This window comes from Thamnophis sirtalis, unplaced genomic scaffold (assembly GCF_051295495.1).
Source record: "Thamnophis sirtalis isolate CommonGarterSnake01/CBP01778 unplaced genomic scaffold, rThaSir2_p1.2 scaffold_8, whole genome shotgun sequence".
Taxonomy (NCBI): Eukaryota; Metazoa; Chordata; class Lepidosauria; order Squamata; family Natricidae; genus Thamnophis; species Thamnophis sirtalis.
Window position 1 is genome coordinate 38,633,899 of NW_028261388.1, and position 27,986 is coordinate 38,661,884.

General features: G+C 36.7%; 1 protein-coding gene across 7 annotated transcripts in view; it reads right to left on the bottom strand.

Moving 5' to 3' along the window:
* Window positions 1-2,120: 2,120 nt before the first annotated feature.
* Window positions 2,121-27,986, bottom strand: part of POU2F1 (POU class 2 homeobox 1) — a 113,963-nt gene continuing 88,097 nt past the window's right edge. For all 7 annotated transcript variants that reach the window (XM_087721480.1, XM_087721478.1, XM_087721477.1 and 4 more), the window contains 8 exons: window positions 26,241-26,414; window positions 25,498-25,639; window positions 23,322-23,467; window positions 22,250-22,426; window positions 21,753-21,858; window positions 17,560-17,905; window positions 17,062-17,150; window positions 2,121-15,098 (listed from right to left, as the gene is read on the bottom strand). In XM_087721480.1, the coding sequence (XP_087577606.1) occupies window positions 14,788-15,098; window positions 17,062-17,150; window positions 17,560-17,905; window positions 21,753-21,858; window positions 22,250-22,426; window positions 23,322-23,467; window positions 25,498-25,639; window positions 26,241-26,414 (1,491 nt within the window). In that variant the 3' untranslated portion in view covers window positions 2,121-14,787. The remainder of the gene's footprint in view (window positions 15,099-17,061; window positions 17,151-17,559; window positions 17,906-21,752; window positions 21,859-22,249; window positions 22,427-23,321; window positions 23,468-25,497; window positions 25,640-26,240; window positions 26,415-27,986) is intronic.

The following is a 27,986-nucleotide window of genomic DNA, read 5'->3' on the forward strand; positions in this document are numbered from 1 at the left end:
ATATTTAGCACAGCACTTAGATTTATATACCACTTCACAGTGCTTTACAGCCCTCTCTAAGCAATTTAGAGAGTCAGCATATTGCCCCCAACAATCTAGTTCCTCATTTTACCCACTTCGGAAGGATGAAAGGCTGAGTCAGCCTTGACTGGTGAGATTCGGTCTACCAAACTGCTGGCAGCCGGTGATCAACAGAAGTAGCCTGCAGTACTGCATTCTAACCCCTGCGCTCTTACTATTATATATTCCTAACAAAATGTAGATGATTTAGCAACAATGCTGGCTACCAGATTTAGACTGCAAAAACAGATGGCTAGATGGCAGGAAAGAGCTCGGACAAAGCTAACTATTGGTCAAACCTACAACATTCTACTATTTAATGCTTCTTTCTCCCCTCTGTAGAATACTATGCATTACCTGTGCTTACCTTTTTTTCTGGGCAGGTGAGTGTATTTCCAAATAAAACACTGGTATGCAGTAGCTAGTAATTACTTCTACTTTTTAAGGTTTATAGAATGCATGTAGGCTTTAAGTAATTCTAGAAAATAAAGATGCTGCAGACTGATATTATGCAGCATGTCCTTGTTAAAAAATTAACATAATTTTTGAATGGTTAAAAGAGTAAAATGGAATAGGAACTTTAGGGAACACGAAAGATGAGGTCATTAAATCCCTTAGAACCACAGTGGGCCACCAGCTTTAAAACAGGAATGCTTGCACAGACGTTACATCGTGTCCAATATAGCTCCCAAATAAAGCAAAGTTTTTTATTAAAGACACAGACCAGAATAACATTACAATAGTAAAATAAAAAATAAAACTGGGTTACACATCAATAAGAGAAATGAGAGTTTGAGTAAAATTAGGTGCAATGAGGACTGGGAGAAAATCCACCGTAAAGTTTCAAATTCCCTGGAATATCTTCTTTGTGTTTACCTGCCTCTTTCCCTCCCTTCCCCCTAGGATTTGAGTCTCTTGAATTTGTCTCTATATCATGTACAGAAAATACAACAAACTTTAAAAAGATGCTTGTTAAAAGAGGCAATAAGTCCAGAAAAACCTAACTGAAAGTAAGCAAAGTACTCATACTTGAGAATTCTTCCCCGTAATCATACTCTGGACTGGTATGTATTCCACTCACTATTAGTTGGAACTGAGATGTCTAGTCAACAAATTGGGAGTTGGCAGCTTGAATTCTGATCACAGCAGTTTTTATATTTACTTATCCAATGTTAGGCTAGTATGTATATTATCAAGCTCAAAAGACTCAGGGATATGGCAAATTCTAAACTGTACTGGACATGTAGTTCGAAGAGTTTGAAAATACTATGTTAGTATCTCTTGTATAGGCTAGCGGTGTTTATTCAATCCATCTAATGCTGTATCAGAAATTCTATACCAGACAGTATAATGTATCTAATAACATTTTAAAAAGCACATAACACAAATACTTCTCTATAAGGAAATCAGATCATATATGATAATATTTGAAATAATCTTGAAAAAATAACTGTCAGCTTGATGTCCAGTGTTTAAAAACCTAAAAGGCAACAATTCTAAAAAGTTAAATGATAATATTAAAGATTAGTTATTATGATTTCACAAATAGGAGCACATCTGAATTAATATACAATACAAATTTTAAAACTGCCCCTAATCTCTTTTTTTATTATGCACAACTGCATATATGGGTACATAGATACAAAATGTATCTTCATCCTCTTACCTATCAGTAGCTTACTCTGCCTTGACGTCCTTTGATAATGAATTAGCTGTTGTTAAAGGTTAGGAAAGACAGGAATTGCAGTCCAGAATATTTAGAGGGTATTAGGTTGAAAAGGGCTCCTTTGAATAGTGAAAAAAAAACTGAGGTTTATATACATTCAGTTCAGAGTTGAAAACCACTGTAAAACATAACCAGTCACCAAATTATCAGGAATAGTGTGTATGATTTTAGATTATAATACAGATGAAAGAAAAGCCTACCTGTTCTTGCACTTCGCTGAGAAAACAAATAACCGTTGGTATAAAGTAAGGTCAGTTTAAGATAGTAGAAAACTTAGATGCTGGCATTTCGTTTTGTCTCTAGTATTTTTTTAAAAATCACAAACACGCACATGGATGTTAAAACACTTGGAAAAATGGTTTAATGAAGTTTACAACAGAAATGAACTGTACAGTTACAGTAAGTCTCATATATATAAAAATTACAGCAGACAAATGCATCTACACAAAACCTACCATTTTCATCCTGATTCACTGTAATCTACAGTTTCTCAATGCCCACAGCCGCCTGCAGGCAGCCACTAGGGGAAAAACAGAAGATATCTTTAAAGAGACAGCATTATTTTGCGCTCCCTCGGGATATGGGTCTCAGAGTGAGCATAAGCGAGAATGAACGTTGTAGGATATGTAAACCATCTTTTATGTTGCATACATTCCAAATTAAATTACACAAATGATCATGAAAAGAAGAATCAATGAAAAAAAATCTGTTCATCAATGTAAATGAAGCTGTGCAGTCCACAAAGATTACATACCAGGTTTTGCAAAAGAAAAGGCAATAAACCTTTTTCTAATCAATGTTTCCGCTGTCTTATGGCAACATAATTCTCTTTTAACAAACAGAAAAAAGTTAGGACATCAGAACCATTCATAGGGCTTTACCTGTCTTCTTATCTGACCTTTGGATATGAATGGACGATGCCTTCTGAGTAGGGCAAGGGTTCAATTTCACCCATATAAGCATGCTGTCTCTTTAAAAAAAATATCTCTCTGTTCAGAATGGCAATAAGAGAAAATGCAATCTAAATTGACAATCTGATGGAAATTACAGATTATGTACATTTTTCCTCAATTATGAACACCTAGGCAGTGAAAACTATTGTGTTAATACGTACATAGACACACCCAAAACATACAAAAATACTATTATTTCAAACTACTAAGAATAAGACAATCAATTATCTCCATGCTATGACTTTTAAGAGCATTACACAGAAACAAACAAGGATTTAAACACATTTTTAATATCCCAGAAATATAGCAAAATATACATCTAAGCTTTGGAATTACTGAGGTTAGACTAATGCAAGTGCTGGGTAATTGTACTTAATACACAAGTCTAAAGTTCTGCAGGAAAGAAATTATCTTTGGTATCTGCATCAGGCTAATATTATTAACATTTGGATTTTGCTTTGGGATAGAGCTTGTATGACCCTAGAACCAAACACCCCTACTCAACTGAGATTTAAAAGATTTGTGTAAAAAGTTCCTTCGCTGGCAACCCCCCTCCCCCAAAGTTTAAAAAGTCATAGGCATCTACCTAGCAAAAATGTTGAGAAATACAATGCATAGTTGCACAGTGGTGCTGCAAAAATAATGAACAAGTAACAAAAAGGAAAAAGCGGAAAATAAGAAACAAAATTCAGATATTTCTCACAATAGGACAGCCTCTTCCAAGCAGTGGCAGGGGGGAAGCTCAGAAGTGCACTCTAGCATGTATTAATCAATTTATCACCCAGCTCACAAAGGGTTAAAAGTACCCATCAGAGCAGCCAATCATGCACCAAGGTCTTCAGCTTCACAACCAATATATAAAGCTCCATCAAATTTCCCCAAGCTTTTCTCTATGCCCCTTGGATTTGTAATCTTGTAAGAGTACTTTGCATCCCAAACGGAGTGGGAGAAAAGCGACCTTGCTGACCAAATCCACCTTACCTTAGATCAAGCCATCCATTGCATCTTGGACTGGAAGGCAAAAACCACCTTGGGGTTCATCTCTTCCACACCCAGAAAAGATGGCTTCCCGGATTTGATTGGTGCTGAAGATGCCCTTTGTCTTTGGTTTGTTTGTTTGTTTTGAGTTTATACAATCATTAGGAAATCTTTGGTTTTGGCTGGAATTTTTTTAAAAGAACAAAACAAAACAAAGAAACCGCTCCCCTCAGCATATAGCAGGGCACCGTGACCTGGCAAAGCTTCCCTTTCTAAAGGGGTAGGTAAAAGTACATTCAAACTAAAATGGTAGAAAGAGTATGGATGCAGCTTCTGGTTAACCCAGAGGGAAGAGGTGGCAAATGAACAAGATTGTCAAATAATAAAAGAACATGTTTTAGAAAAGGAGTGACACACAAAGACAACAGGTTAAAAGATAGAAAGTGGTATGTATGCAGACAATTTGGCCCTGGCTTGATCCTGGAAAACAAGAGCCCTGACATCTCGCCAGGAGGTGGCAGAAGGCAGCATACAGATTTCATGCACAGGCTGGGAAGATATGGGTATTCAAAGGCTACAAGATGACCCCCGGTAACCAAAACAAATAAAAAATTGCAATTTGCCCTCAGTTTGCAGTAGCTTTTAAGCAGCAACATTCAGAGGCTTTCGGGGATCTGTCCCCAGGTTACAGGTCACGGTTTGCTATAGGCCAGAGTTCAATGCTAATTAAAGGAAGGGTGGCAGGCTTGGCATCTCTGTAGGGTTTGGAGAAAGTTAAAGCAAGTTACTCGGTTACGAGTTAGAAATGAGGTATACGACAGCTCCTGTACCTGTGGCGGATAAATATCCGACACCTATTCATACCTAGCCTTAGATACTATTACAGAAAAAGGAAATGGAACACCAACATGGTAGGATCAAGGAGTGAAAATGTCTCATGGTGCTCTGAAAGATTTTGCCTTGTGGGTTTTAGAGAAAAGTGCAATTCTTCTCCAATGAGTTTTGAGTAAGTAGAGTTATCTATGCACTGCCATATCAATATCTACGGTATTTTCTCCTTGCAGTTCAGAGAAACCAAATCTTAAGCGTTAAAATCATAATAAGAATTATATAGGGCAAACAATGGCTCCCTGCCCCCACAATAATGCCCTTTACAAAACTACTGAAAAAGTAGTTTTGCTTGATGTATATCTTAATTAAATGCAGACTTATACATTCCAACATATATCAAATAACTTATAGTATTCTTATCACCAGCACCATCAGTGCTGAAAACTTTCTGATATATCAAATGAAGTTAGAAATTATTTGGAAAACTTATTTTAATGGGTTTTACCCACTGAAAAAGCAATACTGTTTTTGGTGTGTCAGAAGAAGATTGTGACAATGAACATTGGAGGAAGAGTTCACAACAGACTTTAAGTCAATATTTTGGCATCAGCAAACAAAGATAAGAAATAAGGCAGAAGAGAATCATTGCAGTTCTCTCCATTAAGAATTTTTCTTTCGAGATCCCACCTACCAACTGTTTCATTTCCTTCCTCTCCTTTTCAATATCTTTTGTTCCAAGTGCTCTTAACTTTGATAGTATTTTCCTATTCTCTACCTATAAATCTAACTAGTTTAGGAAAATCACACAATATTAATATCACTTTACATAAAGTCAGAACACCAAATCTATTATTAAAGCTTTCAGTGAGGTTATGCATTCTAGCCGATTTACAAAGTAAGAAATGGACAACCCATATATAATTACACAACTGCTTTCTTTATATGAGCATACGTCGAACTTGATTATTGCAGTTAATCAAGCCACAGCATGTCATGTGAGAATATTGAAAGCTCTTCTGGTGAGTAAAAAACAAAAACAAAACAAAACAGTTATCTCCAACATTTCCATTATGTAAAGAAAAAGACATCACCCAGTACATCTGAGCTGTGCCAAAAGATGATGCATTTTTTTAAATATTTCAGGTTTCCCTGTTTCCAAATAATAGCTTATGACTTTGGGCTTTGTTTTAATCAGTTCCTCATTCCAATATGTACTCAATGAAATCAGCCAAATTCATAAACTATGTCCTCAAAGAAAAAAAGCTATCAATATGAACTTCTAAGACCACCTGGTTTTTTAAAAACCTTAACACACTCCAAAAACAGGAAAGTTGGCCAAGATTACCAGTGCCTTTAAGCATAAAAGCCATTGGAAATTCTCCCCTCCAGTCAACCTAAGTCCTTCATTCTCAAATAATATGCCAGCCCACAAATACACATACACTAACATTATTTTAAAGAATATGTAGAATAAGGATGGAAAAGACAAATTTAAAGAATTCAGTCTTCAAACCAAAATATGCATTATTTGCAAAAAATGACAGTCTCTCAGCAAAATTAATACAAGAATAATGATCTATTCAGTAAGAAATCCTTTCTCCCAAGGACTATCTTACAAGATCATCTTTCCCCCCATGTACACTTTGTTTAAGTGTTCAGAGGAGATTAGTGTTTAGTTTGGTTTATCTTCTGCAATTTTTGGTCTAGACAAGGTTAACATTGTTACTTTAAAATTATTTTAAAAGTAATTATTATTAAACACTACAATCAATGAGTAGGGAAAAAGCAACCACTTTACCATAACTTTCTGATTTCATGTAGATGGAAATCTTTCCCTCCCACCCCCAAGTTAAACATCTTGGCTTAAGAGTAAACCTAGTGCAACTACACAGGTTGAAATGGGTTGCTAATTTTCTGTGTGTACAAATAGCACAATATAGCAACTCAAATTGGTAACCTGCATGCTGTCTTTTGAAATGTTGAATATTATTGATAAAATCAAAGAATCCCAGATTTAGGAGTAAGCGTCTGCTTCCTTTGGCAAGATCAAATTTTAAAAAAAGAGAGAGATGGAAGTTGTAAGCAACATTTGACTTCTAGTAGGAGTGTACTTGCTATTCAAGTGTAAAGCTTTGTTAAAACTTCCAATTTTGAGTCAGTTACTGGCTGGTTTGAATATTTTGTAAGTATTCAACCCTGAAACAGAGCTATTTGAACTCAAAGCCCTGTTTCAATTCTGAAGAATTTCCAAAACATTTGGGCAACCATTTTGGACTCAGAACAGCATCATAAAGTCTCACACTTGAAACAGTTTGAAATGTTTTTTTACACCCCTACCTCTAGCATAGTTAACATACTTTGCTTCTTTTCAACGCCATCCCTGTAAAACACAGAATTCCAAATACATATACACTGGGTTTCCAAAAGCTTAACTAAACTCTACCACTACAATTACCTCCACTATTTATAAAGATGCTCTCTCCTGATTTTTCAGTCTACAAACAATACTAACAAAGCTATGCTGAGGTATCTTTTTAAAGGTGCCAGAAAACCAGCTGCTACCAAAGGCATTGTTTCTACAATTCTGTAACATTGCCTGCTTTAAAAACAAGAGATGAGAAGGGACAGAATGATCTTCTGAATTATTTCAGTCAAGATGTCTTCATTTTACTCTCCTGGTGAGAAAATATATAACAAAGATACTAACATTCAGTTCAACAACATAGGTTTGAACAGAAGTCAGAATGTGCCAGGAGGCAACGACAAATACAGCAACATTAAACATTGTAAATAGTTTTCCTTCTCAATAATAAAGCTACATTAGTTCCAGTGTGAATCAAAGATCATTGTAATTTGCCTTAAGAGCAAATCTCTGTGCATGCAGTAGAAATGCAGATTGTGTTCCCAGAGCAAAGGTAAATGTCCGCTGCATATTTACGTTATAATTTCCTAAAATGGGATATAATATTTCATTTAGGAAAAATCTAAATGTGTGAAATAGCTTCATATTCTTAAATAAGGGATTCAAAGTCTGGCATGTGCTATTGATAATTAACCAGAATTAAAAACTGAGCTTCCTATTTATAAATTGTTATTTGGACAGGGAGTGGGAGATTAATCAAAGATTGATTTGATTTCAGATTTTATTAACAGTTGATTTAGATGTCTTTCTATATCATGAAAATAGAAATTTGTTTAGTATTGCATGGTGTATGTTTAAAATAGCCTAGTAGAAATATGGAATAGAATGAAAAATTCATTTTCCATTTAGATCCAATATGACTTCATGAATTTGAAAGCAATAGCAAAAAATAAGTGGACAATGAAAAAAACCTACTTAAAATGTTAAAAACCAATAATAATCCATAATAAAGTAAGAAGAATTCAGGACAATGAATTGGCACTAATTACAGTTGTGTTTCTTCTCCTCTTACCATAAGAAAGGAACTCAAATCCAACTGAAATACTCAGGGATATGATTTAACTTTTCCCACCTATTCATCTGAAATGCTGACAAGTTAAATTTGGCCCCAATGCTGCACAGAACAAGAATTATGCAGTTGAGATTTTAAAATAATATATTGCTTTAAGAATACTAGAATGTAGCTTTGCATAATTGGCCAATGTATCCTAAGGTCACAGACAACTCTTTATCAACAGATTTTTCTTCTGGTAGTGTTTACTCTATGATCACTTTTTCCTATATACATTTATGAAATTTTGAATCCTTGTAGGATTCATATTTAAAAAGTACATATAGGGATACACAGATTAAGTATAAACATTTCAAACTTTTGAGATAAAACGGGGAAAAGAGTCAGGTCAAGAATATTCTTTCATGCCATTTTTTTTGGTCCATCTATAGTATGAGAATCATAATGAGAATTGTAATTTAATGCTAACATTATTTTAAGCAAATGTAACTGAAAAAATGTGTTTGCTAGCATGGTTTATTATTCCTTGTATGTAACAAAATAGAAAGTCACGTATTTACTTTTGCACCATCAATATAGTTTGGTAACTCCAAAAGCAAGATGGCCAGATCAAATCCCAGAGTTTGCCAAATGATTATAAGGTTAGAAATCAATTTTATATATTTATTATGCAAAATTTCTCAGGTGTTTGAAATTTACAAGGGGAATGGCATTATTTTCATGTGAAACCACTACTAAATTAATAGGGGGTGGGGTGGGAGGGCTTCCTAAAGCAAGACCTCAACAATATTTTTCAGAGCTCACCATTTGCAAGCTTCATTTTGTATGGAATTTTTTTTTCTAGAAATATATGTTTTGCTTACTATTTTGTTCCCTGTAACATTTCATTTGACTCAAATCCCATATTTCAGTGTTCTACCCTACTTGCCCCCCAAATGCCAAACACAGTTTCAGAGTCTGTCCACTGCTAGCTGCATACCCACATTTACTCACTGGCAAAAATTCCCCAGTCTATAATTTTGGTTTGGATTGAAAAATTAGAGTGCATTGGCAATATATTTTTATCTCAAATATATGTTTAATTATATCTTGCTGTCGGAATTAAACATAAAAAAACTATTGCCAATCAAAGTGATAGTGAATTAAATACGGGCTATATCTTTTAACAAAGAGCCAGTTTACATTGTTCTAGATTCTTGTTTGTTGTAAGGACAGACAAAAAAAAATAAAGAGCCCAGATAAAAATGACTATCTGAATAAACTTTCCACACATCATATACAAGTGAAAAGAAAAGTTAAGGAGAATAAGGCAACGATGGATTTTAAGCCTGGTTTCTAGCATTGGAAATTTTGCAATTCTTCTGCTCTTCCTTATATCTTCAAATGACATGTACCATCTTTGGCTGAAGTCTCTAGTATATAGCTAAAATTTACATTTATTGTAATGCAATATAATGCATTCTATCAAGTCAGGGTGCAACATTATTTCCTCTGGCAACTGAAAGTGAAAAAGTGGACCCAACCTTTGGGATTGCATTGTTTCCCAGCAGTAGAGAAAGACTGCTGTATTTCCCTCACTGGCCACCTGAATCCTCATCCACTACATTAAAATTCTCAAAAGCATGGTATCCTCCACAAAGTATGCCTACATCCTTGGGTCAACATGTAATGTTTCTAAGATCTGATCTCTGTTGATAGAAATAAGATGTAACCTGGGATTGCACTTTCCTCTAAAAGAATTCTTCCTATCCATCCTGCCTTTTTATATCGCCACAGGTTACTAAAGTTAACACGAATGTGGTCCACTCTCAATACAATTTATCACTGTATTATTTCCAATTTTTGTAGGCGTCAAATAAAACCACTAAACATATAGACCTGTATATGGAATAGATACAGAAATGGCAAAAAGGTCCAATACTTTTAGACAGAGTTCAGCCATCCCAGTGCTGCCACATCCATATGTCATATACAGTCAGTCTACAGATCCTAGGTATTAGTATTCAAGAAAAACATCTCTATGTCTAGAAAACAAATTTAATAGTAATAGGTCTCATTCCCTGTGTTACTTGAACAGTTCAACAGGTCTGTTGGCTTATTTCTTGTGCTTTGAAGCATTAAGTTACAAATGGCCAGAGAATCAATATTACATATTGCCAGAAGATGTTTACAAAATCAATGAAATATGAACTAGTAATAACTTAGCTAAAATGACATTTTTGGAGATCTAGCTCTTCAATTTGAACAATGTAATTCAGCGTGGGATGAGCTACTGGAGGTGGCCTAGAAGACATTCTTAAACCAACAGGATAACTGGACAGTCTATTGGCATAGCTGTAATAATTGTGTTTCAATAAAGTTGCTATATATATAGACAGATTTATACATTTCCAAAGGAAAGGGAAAAAAAGGGGGGGAAAGTCTACATTTAATCGTCTTACATAAAGTTCGAGCCCTGAACAAAAAGGAGCCATAATACATCAGAAAAGCATGAATGTTATGCTCTTCAAAAGTAAACTGTTAAAAAAATATTCAAATGATGCTTGTCACATATATGAACCCTATACATGAAATCCATAATGTATAAACTGGTAGCACATGATCAAAATGAAAAATCAATTTTGAAATTCTAAACTTCATGGGTTCAATGTTTTCAACCCCTTTTGTACATTTGTTATTTTATAAGATGGAAGAACAACTTTCTCACTGCAGAAAGTATTTACTTTAATTTAATGACCTTAAATGCTTACAAGTTAGATTAACCTCAGACTGTATCTTAAAATATTTGTCAAGAGATTTATTTTCTCAAGATGTCATTCTTTTTACACCTTTAAAATTCTGGCATTTTGGCTTCATTAAGAGTAATCAAAAGTTTCCTCCTGATTTGAAAGGAACATAGATTGTTCAACTTTCAGAAATTATCTTCAGCTGCAAAGACAAACTAGAAAGGAGAAAGGAGAAACTAGGATAGAAATCTATCTGTTCCACCATGAATCACCAATAAATTTTTATGGCAATCATCTCTAATCTGAAATTTGCCAGATGCACTAGATTGAAATTCCCATCATCCTCAGCCAGTGTTATTTCTGTATTGAGGCAAAGAGAAAGGTGATCCAATTCTGTGAAGGATACCAGATATAAGATTGATGTAAACTAAGGTAATAATAATAATATTGCAAATTTTGGTTTATAAAATGGTGTCTCACTGAATGCGATGAATAGGAAAACAAGATAACTTGGCTATGAAATGGGAACAGTATCACTTGTAACATATTTTAGAACACTGAGAGATTGGAACACAATTAACTCAAGTGATAGAATTAATAAGTGATCATCTCTAGTTATTAGAAGATACATATACAGTGCACATATTTTTGAGTGCATAAACTACATTTGTAGTGACTATTAGAAAGTTTTCGCAACTACTAGAATAGGTGTTTTCTGGCCTTCCATATTGTTTATTCCTACAGATTCTCCAATTGTGCACATCTGATATTTTGCTGAAATTTTAAATCAATTGTAACTATTACAATATTATGGAAGCTGATGATTATTTTAGACTGTGCAATAATATTTATGTTAATTTATGGAGCATGCGTATACTGAGTAGAACTAAGTAGGTGGCAAAATAATAAATAGTGATAACCATTAAAACTCCAGTATTTTTGTATTATTGGAAAATTTTAAACAATCTCCTGATAACTCATCAAATATATAACTGAACCACTTAAATCAAACATAAAACTTACAATTCAACCAAACAATTGCTGGTTTGTCTGTTTCTGAATTTCCAGTTTCTCTGGTACAAGAGTTATAACACCTTTTAAGAGTGTGGCTATTTGTACGGCACATGGAAGAGTGGAAAGGTCTGAAAAATGTTTATAAATAAGTTGATACAATGCCTGTTGGATTCATGCATTGTATGAGCAAATTAAAATAATTATGTTTTATAGCTATCATCTGGGATAATTAGAATTCTGAGTATCTCTATAACATACCTTCACACCTAACAAAAAACAGTGAACCTAATCAATTACAGGCAGACAAGCCAAATTAATTTCCCTGAATTTCTTTGAAATGTTTATGATGATAAAATGGGTATTTTTTGTTTTTTGGTTCATAAATCCATAGGATCTTTTCTTTAAAGCCTACGGGTGAGCAAACACAATCAAAAGTCGCATTACCTTCTTTGCTTTTATAATTATGTGTGTGTTTGTGCATGTATAAAAAAGCAAAATCTTTTTTCAATGGACAAAATAAACATTTACTGGACTGATATTTACTTTGGTAGAAATTAGTCAATATAATGGCCTATAGGCCAGCATCTTGAATATTCTCCTGCCTTATTACCTACTTTGACTGTAGCATGCTGTTGCTATAAGTCAATTAAACATTTGACCCAAAATATTATAATTGTATTCTGAGACTAGAATGATGGAGATAGCATATCACAGGATTTAGACTGATCCAAACTGCTAAGGAAAATGCAGAATCAGCTAAATTAGTAAGCATTTGCCATTGTCATTCTATTTACCCACCCCGAACCATGGAAATTAGAAAATAATCAAGTTAAGACTTTGCCCTAAGGATATACAAAAAGATCAACCTCTCCCCACCAAAAGATTAAAACAAGCAGCAATTTTTACATAAAATAATAAACAAATGAAAAGAAATTGTCAGTAGCATCTATCACCTCTCTGCATCTGAACTGCACTTATACAAACTAGTCCATTAGTACAGCAGCTTGCTAGAAATTGACTTTGGTTCAAGCTTAGTTTTAAAAAAATAAAACATTAAAAAAAATAAACACACATTAAAGACGGTGGACGGACATTTGCTCATTTCCCTGCTTAACAGTTCACAAGTTTTTTTTTCAGTTTTAGGAAATAATTTCTTATATTTAAATAGCTTGTGAATCAGGAAGTTGAAGATTCATAGATGAACAGAGAACAGGCAGCATGATAGCAGGTGAAGAGGAGACAGATTTGCACCAGTTGATAGTTAATACAGGATTGCAAACTGGAGTCATCAACCAGAGATGGCAATATAAATGAACTCTCTTTCTGTTAGCTGATGAGAGACAATATTTTTTTGGGGGGAAGTAATGGATTGAAGCTATGTGAGCTTAGGAACTACCTTGTCCCTCTTCCCCATATTCCAAATAGTAATAGAAAGGAACATTGAACAGTTGATATTTTCCAATTTGTCTCAAGGAGATAGGAAAGTGCCAGCTCTGCGGTAGTGATCCAACTTCTTTTCATCTGAGTTCAAGTCAATATAACATTTTCTCTGTCTCCTTTCCTCCTTCTCTCTCTCTCATCCATTGTCAGCAGTTGTTTGCACATACTACTTGATGCTTGAGAACAGTTTTACCCTCTTTAGTAGAGATGTTTACTGCCATAAATGATTTAGCAGCAAAAACCAGAAACAGCACAAAACATTGCAAAATACATGCAACATGCCAGTGCTCATCGTATTCCACAGCAAGTTGGCCTGTTTTCCAATCACCCCTTACCACTATTTCCCACAGCAGCAAGCAATGGTAAAAATACTACAGATTGTTTACAATGGAACAAGATTACAAGGCTGCTTGTTATGGCTGTGTTGGCGTAAATAGTACTTCCTGTTCATGTGACCTAGTTTACTTCTGAAACAGAAATGTTTTATATTCAAAATACAATCATAAAAGCAAGAGACTCCAGGAAAAAAAAGTCTAAAAATGAGCCAATGCAGGTTTTTTTTCTTTTTTGAAATCCTATGCCAAACAGCTGGTAGGAAGATTTAGTGGACGTATATGAGTTATCAGCAATATAGGCAGTCTCCTGAGAAAGTAAATAACAGAAGTATTTCCAAAGTTGTAAAGTGGCAATTTCCATGCAATTAGGAAAGAAGAGAATCATTTACCACAATAGTTGAAACAGACTCTGCAGGCCAAATCCTTTCCCCCTTGGATCAACAAGAGCCAAAGACGTGCAAATGAGGGCTAGATTTGGCCAAATATGATGAACAAACTGCTGTCTAAACAAAACTCCCACCTCACATGTGTGGACAATCTTTGCCCATGACCCTCAGTATGTTTATTTTAACTGCCAACACTTCTGAGAGAATCTCATAAAACACTCCACCAAGGATATTATAAAGAATATTTGTGATTCACTTGCTTTCCTCTCTTCTCCCTTCCTTCTGAGTGGCATGGGAGCTCACGGAAACTGTTCCAGGAGCAAAGAGAAATGTGTCCAAACTTTCTTTGTCTCTTTATATAAAAAATAATAATAATCATAAAGAGATACACAAGTAATACAGGCCTGCCTAAACTGTACCAGTTAAGAAAGGAACCCCCAACACGATTGATAAGATTATAAACATCTTGTATGACATTATGGCCTGTACAACAGACCAATAAAAGATAATTAAAAAAAAAGATATTCAGATCAAAAAGAAAAGAAAAAAGAAAACCCATTCCTATGTTTGAGTTGATAACCCACCTTAACCTGTCACTGAGACTGCTGAAATGATAAGTAGTCCTTTTTTTTTTTTACATTTTTGGTTAGAAAGTTCTCCAATCAATGAAGCAATCCTGAAAAGACAGTGTTTCTTATAAAATTAGGCAATTGTTTGTCCCAGTTTTAAATCCTTCTTTTTCTTGCTGTTTTTTTTTCCTGTTTCTAATATTTTTCCTTCTCTCCCTTGTCCCCAGTAAGACGGCATGAGGAAGCCAAACATAATTTGCAGTTCAGAAGCCCAGCTGCCAGCCAATCTCACTGCAGCATGGAAACAGGCTAGGGTTAGCACAGCTGAGCCCAACTCACTGTGCCTTGGAGGCCGTAGTGGTGGTGGAAGCAGCCCCACTGGCTGAAGCCACTGTGAAGAGAGAGTTCTGGATAGATTCCGCTGAGGTGGAGGTGGCATGAAGGCTGGCAACTGGTCCAGAGGCCCCTGCGGAAGCTGCAGCAGCAGAGACCAAACTAACTGGGTTGCTGGTGAGCAGTGAAAGATTCTGAGGGTTCAAGAACAGTGGGGCAGTTACGATGTTGGGTGTACCTCCAGCATTGGCAAATACCAAGTTTCCAGTTGCATCCAGCGATGTTATTGGAAGAGAGCCACCAGATGCAAGAGCTAAAAAGAGGAATAATAAATATCCACATTAACGCAGCCACCTCCCCAAAATACTACAGGGAAATAAAATTAAAAAAGAAAAGAACTTCCTTTTAAGGTCTCTTTAATGATTTGCATTGCAAATTCATTTTCCACTTAAGGAAATTTCCAATTTTTGCCACATAGGAAATACAGATTTGAAAAATGAAGGTTCATTAGATTCATTATGAAGGATCATGAAAAACACAAAATTGTATTTCTAAAAACTTGTGATGACTTCCAAAATCAAGGCAAATAACCCTCAGACTCCAATCAAGTAGCTGGGAGATGAGAAACCCTCTTTTTTTGCCACAGTGTGGGTATTTTGATTGCCAATTCTGCCTAATTGACCACATAATGAGATTTGAATTGCCTGTTCAATAAGGGGTTCAAGCATTTTTAATCACTAAGCTCATATCCTCAGAAATCTTTGGTCTGTAACTTCAGAAACCAAATAGATTTAGATATACTTCTACATATCTACCAAATTCAAATGGAAGGGGGATTTTAAGTGACTGTTTCACAAGAGAGCCAGTTTGGTGTAGAAGTTAAGGTGCTGGTGTAGAAACCACAATAATGTGATTCCAGGCATCTCTTAGGCATGAAAACTGGTTGGGTGACCTTGGACTAATCACTCACACTCAGCCCACCCTACCGCACAGGCCTGTTGTAAGGAAATTAAGAGGCAGGACAATTAGGTATCTTTGCCACCTTTAGATAGAGAGAAATAAAGAAAGTAACATTTTCCCAATATTTCCAACATTTTGGTTTTACCCCTGATCCTAACAAGCTCTCTGAGTTCAAAGCAAGTTACAAGGTAGTTAAGGTATTAAAGATTTGTTATGTAATTTAGTATGTGAACATGTATATCAGAGGCTTACTTGTCGCCTTTCATCCTACAATGGACTGAAGTAGACATTTTTATTCATGTACCCGTATTTTTCGGAGTATAAGACACACTTTTTTTCCTCAAAAAAGAGGCTGAAAATCTGGATGCGTTATATACATCGAATACAGCATTTTTTGCCTCCCGAAGCCTCGACCTTCACCCAAATGGCAATGCATAGCCTTATAAAGGCTTTCAGAGAGCTCCTGGAGGCTGGAGAGGGCAGAAATGAGCAACAAATGGGCCGTTTTTTGCCCCCCCAGCCCCCAACAGCATTCTATAAGCCTCCATAAGACTATGCATGCATTTTTTTTAAAACAAAAAATGGGCACGTTTTTGTGAAAAACGGACCGTTTTTGGAAGGTTTGCAGAGTGCAAAACTTTCCCCCCCTTTTGGAAAGCTGTTTAACTGATTGATGAGAATTACATTGACCAAGTGCTGTGCCAGCAGAAACAAGGTGCTGCAGATTGTCAATGATTTCCTTCTCCAGCACATGGACAAATACACCTCCTGGAAACATCTACCTACCTACTTACTCTTTCTCTCTCCCTACCTATCTACTGTATTTCTCTCCCTCTATCCCTTTACCTACCAACCTACCTACTCACTCTCTCTCTCCCTACCTACTGTATTTCTCTCTATCTCTTTCTATCCCTCTACCTACCTATCTACCTACACACACACACTCTCCCTACCTACCTACTGTATTTCTCTCTATATATATATATATCCCTTTATCCCTTTATCTACCTACCTACCTACCTAGCTAGCTATTCTCTCTCTCTCCCTACCTACCTACTGTATTTCTCTCCCTCTCTATCCCTCTACCTACCTACTTTTAAAAAAACAATGCCTCTTCAAAATCTTGGTCTGTCTTATACTCCGGTGTGTCTTATACTCCGAAAAATACGGTATGTTTCTTTAGAAATAAATCCTTGTTAAATTATTTCAACTAGGCCTTTACATTTCAATTATACATAATATTTACAGCTTTCAAAACAGAAACAGAAAAAAAGAAACTTAACAGGGACAGAAAGTATAATGTAGTAGTAACTAACCTTGAATAGTTGCCAATGTACTGTTGCTCATCAGAGCTGGGCTGAGAGCACCACCTAGCGTTCCAGGATTGAGACTAAGTAAGGCACCTCTGTAAATCCAAAACGTAAAGCAAAACAACCAAAAAAACAAAACAAAACAAAAAAAACCCAAGTGAGTTGTTAATTTAAAGGCAAAATGTATCTTTTTCTAGAATTTTAACTATAAGAACTGAAGTAGATCTATTAAATAAACTTTAATCTTGATTATACAATAACACACTATAGCACCGTAAATATTTGAGGACTAAAGTGATAGAAATATGTACAAGGATCCACTAAATATTTTTAAACTAGGAAAAGTGTCAAATGTTCTACTGTTATACTTTCATTAACAGAGAATTAACAAGATATGTAGATTTTTAATCACCATATATTCTAGATAAAGGTACTGAAGTGCGATGACCCCTAGGTTCTCTCACTGAACTTTATACTTTAAAAACAAGTCTTAAAGATACTCACCCAGCTGCAAATTGGGAAGATGCCATCAAGCCTGGATTCAATCCTGCTGCAGCTGCCATAGCAGCCAGACTTGCATTTGCAGGCAACTGTGCAGCTCCTTGTAGTGCAGCTGCTGCTGCAGTTTGCAGACCAGAAGCAGTTACCATCACCTGGCTGGTCCCAAGTGCCGAGGTCAGGGGGGTGGAGGTTGTCTGTGTTGTGGTTGTCTCACTGGCACTGGATGCCTCAGATGTGGAAGCAGAGGCAGAAGGAGAAGGACTTAGGGAGGGTGATGTTACTGCCGAGGAAGCTGGAGGCGCCGTAGAAATTACAGTTGCGGTATTGTTGGGTATGGTTTCTGTGTTGCCTAAAACAATACAATATTTGAAGTACCTGGATGGAGCCAATGTTACTCTGATGGAACAAAAGGGTAAGAATTAACTTGAATTTAAATAGTGGCTAACTCAGGGCAGATACAAGTATCCTTGCTTAACAACTGTCCTGTTTAGCGATGTTAAAGGTTATGACAGTGCTAAAAAACTTCATGGATATACCAATTTCATATGCCTATTTCTTTTGAGAAATACACAATATTATTTCCAACCATGCCTGACCACTCATAGATGTTTTAAAATAGCAATATATGGCATTTGGTATGTGTAAGAACCAGGGGTGGGTTTCAAAAATTGTTCGAACCTACTCTGTGGGCGTGGCCTCCTTTGTGGGAGTGGCTTGCCGCCCATGTGAACAGATGGGAGTGGCCTGCCACCCATGTGACCTGGTAGGAGTGGCCAAGACAATGTTATTACTAGATATTACTAATTACTAGATATTATTAATATTACTAGATCATTATTAATGCGCACCCACCCACCCACCCACACAAATTATGACAGTGCCAGGAAAACACCAAAAAATAAGAATCCCCTCCCCCAAAAAGACTGCAAATGAAACCAGTTTTTTTTTCCTAAGTCTAAGGACAGGAAAGACAAAGTCACTGGAATAAAAACCATCAAGGCAATGTGGAAAATTATAAAGGACAGGCGCTCACAGAACCATCAACCACCTCAGAATTACCTAAACAAGGAGGGTGAAACACACTGCCTTGCAACAAACCTGGCCTGCCCATAGAAAAGCAGCCACTTTGAGACACATAAACCTGGTCTGAACACTTAAAAGCAACATATTGCATCACAAATAAAACATTTGCAAAAAGGAATAACATTTCTTGTAATAAACATACTATAAACAATAAATAAAAAAATTTCCCTAAAATAATTAAAAAGTACCGCGTTCAGAGAACACCAAAGGACCCCACAGTCCTCTCCCTCCTTATCTTTTTCTTTTTTGTCGTAACTTTCTCCTCCTCCCCCCCCCCAACCCCACTTCCTTCTAGCACTGATGATATTACCTAATTTGGTAATGAAATGCCTGTAAGAAAACCACCAAGCTCAGAAAGCAGCAAGGATCCCACTATCCCCCACCTCCTCTTTCTCCCTCTCTTTCTCCTGTTTGTCCTTTCTCTTTCTTCCCCCCCCTCCCAACCTCACTCCCTTCTAGCACTGATGATGTTACCAAACTAGGAGTGCTGGAGAGGAGCTCTCACAGGGCAAGAGCTTCCCGCTACAGGCACAATCTATCTGCAGCCGTAAATTACTGCAAGCAGCAGCTTCAGGCACCTGCTCGCAGCTGACAGTTGTGTTTGGGAGTGGAGGTGGCGGCAGCGGAAGCGGGCACAGACGGAATGTCCCCGCCTGCTGAGTAGAAGGAGGCGGCGGGGATGTGTTGCTAGGCGGCCGGCAGGGTGGAGGTGGGTGCGGCGCTGCCACACTTGCCCTTGGGGCTTTTCTTATGGACATGTTGGCTGGCGCTGCTTCAGGGCACCCGGGTGCCGGCTCCTCTGAGTGCAGCCCATTCCCCCTCCCAAGAAGACCATTTTCTTTTTAAAAACGCCTCTGCAGACGATCTTGAAAACCTGCAAGGTTGCTTTGGGAGAGAGAAGACAGGTAGCATTCCCCCCACCCCATCCCTGGTTGCCTGCAGCCTCAGAGCCTTCCACAACAGTAAAGGCAATTAAGAACTTCTCTCGCTCGTGAGATTTTCTTTACTGTGCAAAGGCTTGCTTTAAGGCTGCAGGCTCCGAGGCTGCAGGCACCCAGGGAGGGGGGCAGGGGGAAATGCTGCCCATCTGTCCCCTTCCAAAGCAACCTTGCAGGTTTTCAAGATCACCCGGAGAGGCGTTTTTTAAAAAGAAAATCCTGAAAAGCCACAAGATTTGGAGCGACGGACAGCCGGTCTTTTTTTGGGGGGGGGGGGGGGAATCCCCAGAACCAGGAGCGCAACCCGCACGGCTTGTTCAAAGAGCAAAAGAAAGGGACAGGAGAGGAGTTCGGCTGTTTGAAAAGCCCGGCTTGGAACTCCTCTCCTGTTCCTTCTTTTGCTGTTTCTACATGCCGAGCGGGTCGTGCTGCCTTGTCGGCAAGGGCACTTTGCAGCGACAGGGGCCAGGAGTGGTACCGGCGTTCCCGGAAGTTAATTACTTCCGGGTTCACGCAAACCAGGGCGATCCGGGTGGAACCCACCCCTGGTAAGAACCCTAATTCAACTAAGAACTGAACACTAATTATTTTCAGGACTCACATACATTTCCTGATGCTATCAACTTCCTCCTCAATCGCAATACTATAATCTTAGTTCTTTGTCCAAAACAAGAGACTCCTGATCTCTTTGCAAGTCAGTCAGAAATTGAGTGGCATTGAAAATACCCTTTTTGTAAATCTGTTTCTATTTTATTCATTTTGGTTTTTATTTTTCATAAAGATTTTTTTTGTACCTCTGCAAATCTTGGAGCTCCCCAAATCTGTTGGTATCTCCTTTTTGTTAATGCAACCATTTTGGCTACAGAATAATTAGCAATTATCTCTGAATTTTTTGTTAAAAAAAGATGGAATTATATATCACTCTATTCAATATTTCTATTGCTCCAATTAAAGCATTTCCACATAAAAGCATAAACCACATAAGGTGAATTTTAACTTGTACCTATTGGTTGAAAATCCTATTACAGAAGACAGTTTCAAACACAACTATAGGGAGTCAAGTGTGCATATCACTTGAATTGATTTTAGTCTCTCTTCCCTTACACACTCAGTGATTCTTTTGCATGAACATTTAGCATCAACAATTAGACTAACAGTAATTTATTTTAAAAACTCAATATGGCCCAAAACCCTAGGAAATCACAATATTAAGAAACACAATTCTTATATAAGAACAGTATTAAGAAACAAACAATAATATGGATGCTTTAAATTTTAGATCAGAATTGACTTATTCTGCAACTCTTGATTAAGCTAAAGTTCAGTGTTGTTTAGTACAAGTAAAGTTAGTAAACTTTAGTAAAGTTCTTGAGCCAAATACAGAATTACTATTTAAGATATAAAAATGCTTAGATTTGTAGAAAGGCAGATGACTTTATTGTATGGATTACTTTGTTAGTAGAGGAAAATATGATACAACAAAAGGTATATTTTTTACTGAGAGACTTCAGAAGAAATAATAATTTTGATGCTGCATACTGATGAATTGTAAGTATTTATTAAATATATTATCAGGCATTCCAGTTTTTCCTCAATCTGAATTAAGAGTTACATATGAGAGGAGTAGTTTATACAAATTTACAAATTGAAACAAAGAAACAAACCTTGATGTCCTTTTAAAAAGCAGTAAATCTGAATATGGGTAACACAATGATCCATTGACTTGATAACTAAATTATGGAACTGTTTCTTGAGAGAAGTTTGGCTTAGTTCCATTTTCTGTTCTTTAAAAAAAAAAACCAAACCCACTGCAGGTATGTTTATTCACCCCTACATTTTTGTATAACTACTACTTCAGAATTTGGCTGCATTTAAATAGTTCTATTATTTTACTGTTCATTAAATGAACATTTTTTAAATATTTTCATTGATTATTTTTAAGCACTAGGGTTTATTATGATGGTTATATATGTGTATGTTTACGTGAATGTATATATGTATGTATGTATGTATGTATGTATGTATGTGTGTATGTGTACACACACACACACAAACAGACACACAAACACATATTTTTGTAAAGTACTCTGAGTGGATAAAGTATATAGATATGATAATAATTTTATGTTTAAGAGCAAGCTTTTAGATTCAGTTTCAGTCTAAATGGCTTCTTACCTGAGACTGCCAAACTAGTTACAGTTGCGCTGGTTAAAGGGAGCCCAGGGTTGACAGTCAAAGCGGTAGCTGCACTGCTTGTCACAAGGCTTGGTGTAGTTGCCACCTATAGATCAAAAAAGATGTCACAAATAAATAAAGGAGTCAAATGAAAACTTCTATATAGCTTTAGATATTTACCGTAACAAGCTATCTTTCATTATTAAAATCCTTAATCTTTTTATGTGTGTGGAAAAATGAAAGTAAATACATTAACAAACTACAATGGGAGAGTTAAATACAGTATTCAGAATTGCATGTGTTAGGTGCTATTTTTCTGCACCAACTACAAAATAGAAATAAGAACTGAACTGGGTACATTAATGTCCACTCATCATAACTATCAAATATCAGATCCTTAAGAGCAAAAATATCAACATCATCTTCTTGCTATACTTAGCAAGAATTATTACATTATCTCCCAATCTAACACAATTCAAATGGTTTTGAATTTTTACCAATGAAGTTGGACAAGGGAACATTGCTTTGATGGGTGAGTTGCTGGTTCCACTACTAGGTGGGTTAATTCTTTTTTCCTTCTGGCGCCGATTACAGAACCAAACACGGATCACCTCTTTTTCCATTTTCAGCTGGTCAGCTATCATGGTTATCTCTTCCGAGGTAGGCTTTTGGTTCTGAAAGATAAAACCATTTAGACTATTTTATGTTGTATGGTATAGTTGGGAACCACAGTATATTTCTTTCTATATTAAAAAAAAACTACAACAAAAGAAGTAAGTACCACCGATAAGCTAGATACAAACTGTATCTTATTACAGAGTGAAAGAAATATTTATATCCCTACAAAATATTTATATGACTCTCACTGGAAACCACATATGGTACATTATGTAAAAGAGTAGCAGACTAAGTTGTAAACATATGTCTCAATGTAAAAATAACTTTTTATTTGGGAAAAAAAGTCGGATATGGAATTGAATTTAACTTGGTAGATCTTAATTTTGCTTATGGAAAAGTACTGCATCTTAAGTTTGGGATTCTCTTGTCACAAGGTTTTACATGATTAAATCTTGCCTGAATTGTTGCAGTAAGAATAGATATTCCTCAATTAGATTTTTTTTAACCAATAGTTCATTCTGTTTAATTATTCTTATTATACTGTCTGCCTTTGTTAATTACTGAATATTATTTTAATAATGGTTTTGAAATGCTGTACTGATATAACCATTGCCTTTGTATCCAGTGCTAATCTAATGTTACCTTGAAAATTCTTATTCAAGTTTATACTGCTTATAAATCTCTTTCCTCTTTTTTTTGCTCTTTTCTTTTTTCTTTTATGCTTTTCTTTCTAATACATCTTCAATTATTTATTAAAATTAAAACATAAAAATGCAAATGACATCTCAATGCAAAGATATACTTGTTTGTACGTGACCTATTTTCTACACAAGTCCTAAAACAATGTGCATGTATGAAAATTTGAACCCCATTTCATCAACTTTTTAAAAACAAATGATTGCAATAAAAACTAAAACCTTATATACTGGGATAGTAAGTGCAAGTACTGACCTCCAGGAAACTCTTCTCTAAGGCCACACGTATATTGGTCTCTATGCTGGTGCGTTTCTTCCTCCTACGGTTCAAGCCCTCAATCCCCAGCCCTGGAGAATTCAGGGCACTTGGGCTGGAAAGAGCTGAATCAGATGAGAGGTTTTCTGCAAAAAGGTCAAGTTAATGATAGTAATTAATGTAATGTAAGCATTAAGTTAATTTAAAGAAAGTAAATTTCATTCATTGTGCTTGCCTAAAAACATACATACATTCCAAAGTTTTATTGTTTGGGACCTGAAGTTCACACGTAGAAATCCATTCCAACAAAACAGGAAGCGTACCCACCAGTGATGGGTTTCAAATTTTTTTAAACCTATTCGGTAGGTGTGGCATGTTTTGTAGGAGTGGCTTGACAGTCATGTGAACGAATGGGCGTGGCTTGGCAGTCATGTGACCAGGTGGGAGTGGTCAACTTGGAAAATGTGGTGACACTCACTTAGTGACGCTCTTGCTTAGCAACCAAAATTTTGGGCTCAATTGTGGTCATAGGTTTTCTTTCTTTCTTTCTTTCTTTCTTTCTTTCTTTCTTTCTTTCTTTCTTTCTTTCTTTCTCTTTCCTTTTTTCTCTTTATCTTTGTCTCTCTCTCTTTTCTCTCCTTCTCCCTCTATTCTTTCCTTCCTTCCTTCCTTGTGTGTATGTTTCCACTTTCTTTTTTTCTTTCTCCCTTCCCTCCCTCCCTCCTTCTCTCTTTTTCTTTCTTTCTCTGCCTTCTTTCTTTCTCTATCACTCTAAGGTTTGATGAAAGCAGTCACAAGTTTAGGGAATCTTTTCTCCAAAAATTAAACCAGGATTCCAACAAAATCTCTAGGTCAGCATCAAACTCAGGTTTTGACTTTTATTCAGAGCCCGCCCCACCAGCTTCAAAAGCTCGGGACAGACTAGGTCTCTCCAGCTCTCTCTCAACAGAGAGGGAGGAATAAGACACCACCTATGTCTAGTCTACAATGCACCCCTTGTAGCAGTTCCAAGAAGATTCTACAATTTGATTCAGGGGATCATGAGGGCACAGATCAACCCCCCAAGTGGCTTCAACAGCTCTCAGAGAGAGATCGTGAACAACCAGATCTTTTCCCTACCATCCAGCCTCAACCAGTACCTATCTTTCCTCCTCAACACACACACATTGCCATCACAACTGAGGAAGTTTCTTGGATGACAAGTGAAACATTTTGTTCTTCTTCCTCAAGGAAAAAACAATCCAGTTGCTTTTTGGAAAAAACATCTTTGAGACATAAAAGAGCTGTCACGGGGTGAAGAGCTTCCCGCTACAGGTGCAGTCTACCTGCAGCTGCGAATGGCTGCAAGCAGCAGCTTCAGGCACTTCGTTTGGGAGTGGCGGCGGCAGCGGTGGCAGGCACAGGATGTCCCGGAGCCCAGGCACTTTCGGGACCTTTGCAGAGCTAGGAACCGGGTAGAAAACAAGCCCGCCGCCGCTTCTGAGCGCCGCATCTTCAGCAAGTGGCAGATGCGCCTGTTATGAGGCCGTTCCGTGCTCCAGCCCGGCCGGGGAAGACAGGCGCCCTACACACCCACCAAGCTTCCCCAAGCATGGTGAGAGAGAGAGATTGAGCAGTGACTGGGTGGGCAGGGGGAGTGAGCTGGGGGGGGGGGGGCAGGCCAGGGGAGGGAGCGTTCTGCTACGGTGCCACCGGACCAATGGGTACTGAAAGGCACAGTAAATTTGACCCTCCGGTACTCCTGTACTGGTACATACCGGGTGAAACCCACCCCGGTATCCACTTGCAAAAAGAAAGGAGACCCACAATTCTAATGAATAAAATGAACTTCCCACAACTATATATATATACTAACATCTTGTTTATTAAACATGGGTTTACACTGCGGTAAAACTCCATATATCCTTATTTAGAATAAAAGTTTAATGTCTATCACTCAGTAATTTGGCTCAAATATTCTTTAAAACTTGTCTTAAGAATATAAAATTTTATGCAATGCTTATGAGGTTATTTTTTAACAGAAAACAATTATAAATAAGACACAGATGCAGAAAAGCTTCATCTACAGATATAATTCTCGCAAAGTGTACTTTTATCGTCAGGAAAATTAACAGGAATCATTTTCAGAATTCCAAAAATCAGCTGTGAAATTATGAGAAAATCTACAACTATTTACCTGCATCATTGAGCCACTTTTCCAGAAGTGGTTTTAACTTGCACATGTTCTTAAAGCTGAGGTTCAAGGCTTCAAAGCGAGAAATAGTAGTTTGACTGAAATCATTTCCATACAGTTTGCCCATAGCGAGCCCAACATCACCCTACAAGGACAAAAAGACAATAATCTGTTGAGGATATCAGATGTAACAAAATTTCTACTCAGCATTGGAACGATGGTTTTCCACTTTCAGTAAACCATTATTGTAGAATGTCTGAGATACTTATTGTTCATTTTACAACTGCAATAGCTCATGTCTTAAAACCTTGCCTCAAATGATTTTCTATGGGAAGTTATGAAGATGTTTTGATAATATAGCTCCCTATCTATGGATGAAAATGTTAGGGTTCTGAGTAATCATCCCATATCAACCCTGAAGTTGGATGAACTGAGGTCATTTTGTATTTTCCGCTTCTGTGCTGACAGCAAGGCTCCATAATACTAAGTGTCAGCTCTATCTAAAGCAGAAGTTCTTTGTTAATACATTATCTTTAGGAGTCTGACACATATGCTTCAAAAGTTCCTTATCAAATTGGGTGCAAAATATACACTAAGCATGTATTTAAATATATCAGTATTAATAAACATTAAATAATATTGCAAATTTAGAAATAAGAAACCACTTCTAATTGGGAAAAGTGATTAAGAGCCTCAGATCTGAATACCATTGACCAAATCCCTTCTACATGGAAGTCCGATCATACCTGAGTGAATCCGAGTTTGATCCGTCTTTGTTTAAAAGTCTTGGCAAATTGCTCAAGCTCCTCAAGATCACTGGGCTCTTCCAAGCTGGGTGTATCAATTCGCTTTGGTGTTGTCTGGCTCTGTGGAAGTGACTGAATAGGGGTCGCTGCTATTGTGCGTGTTGGGGTTGCTGGCTGTTAAGAAATACAAGAAAGTAGAGTAATATGGAAACTGCAGTAATAATGTACTACAAGAATGATATTCTAATTGTCTTGTTTTCAATCCAAGTGCACTTGCACTCAATAATTTATGTCACTGTGCCAGAGGTTCTCAAACCTTAGTGGTATACAGCACCCTTGCTTTCTCAGTAAATTTTTCATGGTACCTCTATGGCAAAAGAAATAATGAACAATTATTTTCACTAAGTACAGGTAATACTTAGTCTTCGACTTATGACCATTTGAAGTTACAATAGTAGTAAAAAGTGCTCATGGCCATATTAGCAATAGCACTTTGACTTATATACCGTTTCACAGCGCTTTTACAGACCTCTCTAAGAGGTTTACAGAGTCAGAATATTGCCCCCAACAATCTGAGTCCTCATTTTACCCCCTCGGAAGGATGGAAGGCTGAGTCAACCTTGAGCCTGGTGAGATTCGAACTGCCAAATTGCAGGCAGCAAGCAATCAGCAGAAGTAGCCTGCAGTACTGCTCTCTAACCACTGAGCCACAAATTTAAATTTTACTTGGAAACTGATTAGTCAATGTGTGGTATTAGTGTTATGTACTCCTAGGAATATGTGTCAATTATCATATGGCCAACAGTGTCCTGGTAAATCCATGTACAGTGTACTGCACTAATCTAACCAAGTTGTAATGAGGATCTAAAGTACAGTAGACAGGTTCTCATGTACCAGATTAGGGATATTAACAGTTTAATCTGAAATTTCTTTTACACATACAGGTTATCTAGCTGTTACAGTATATCGTGGGGGGGGGGTATGTGTGTGGTGTGTGCATGTGTATACATTATTTCAATTTTAGAAACAGATACATTTGGTATCACCATAGCTGTTTGGAAGAAAATTAATACTTTAAATAATTTTATAGTAATATAAAATGAAGTATAGATATTTTGGAGGATATCAGTAAGCATATAAACAAGGATGACTCAACAGATATTTCACAATTTCTGAAAAGCTTTGATCCAAGAATCCTGGGTCAACTCAAGTGCTCTCATAGATTAGCAATTAATTAAAACCAGGGAGCAAAGAGTAGGCATAAATTTTCAATTCTCACAATACTGAGATATACAAAGAGGAAGTCCCTCAAATATCTATTTCAGGACAATGGATGTAATTTATATTCCATAAATTAAATGGAAGTAGGGCTGACTAGCAGCAATGAAAGGCGGCTAAATCAATAGTGATTGTAAAGAATGGGCTTCCCCAAGCAAACACAGTTCAGAGTAAACAGATGTAAAGAGTTACATGTTGGCGTTTAAAAATCTAAAATTTATCTATATATTAATGGGATCTGAGCTGCTAGTAACTGACTAGGAAAAGTGATCTTGTAATAATTTAATAATGGAGAGCTTGAAAATGTCAATGCAGTCAGCAGCTGCTGTAGAAAAGACATGAATGGAACCATAGAAAGGGAATAGAACTACCAATATAATAATACTATATAAATCTATGTTGCAAATCGCCCTTAACTATTGTGTACAGATCTGATCATCAGCACTGAAGTTAATGTAAAAAAGGGAA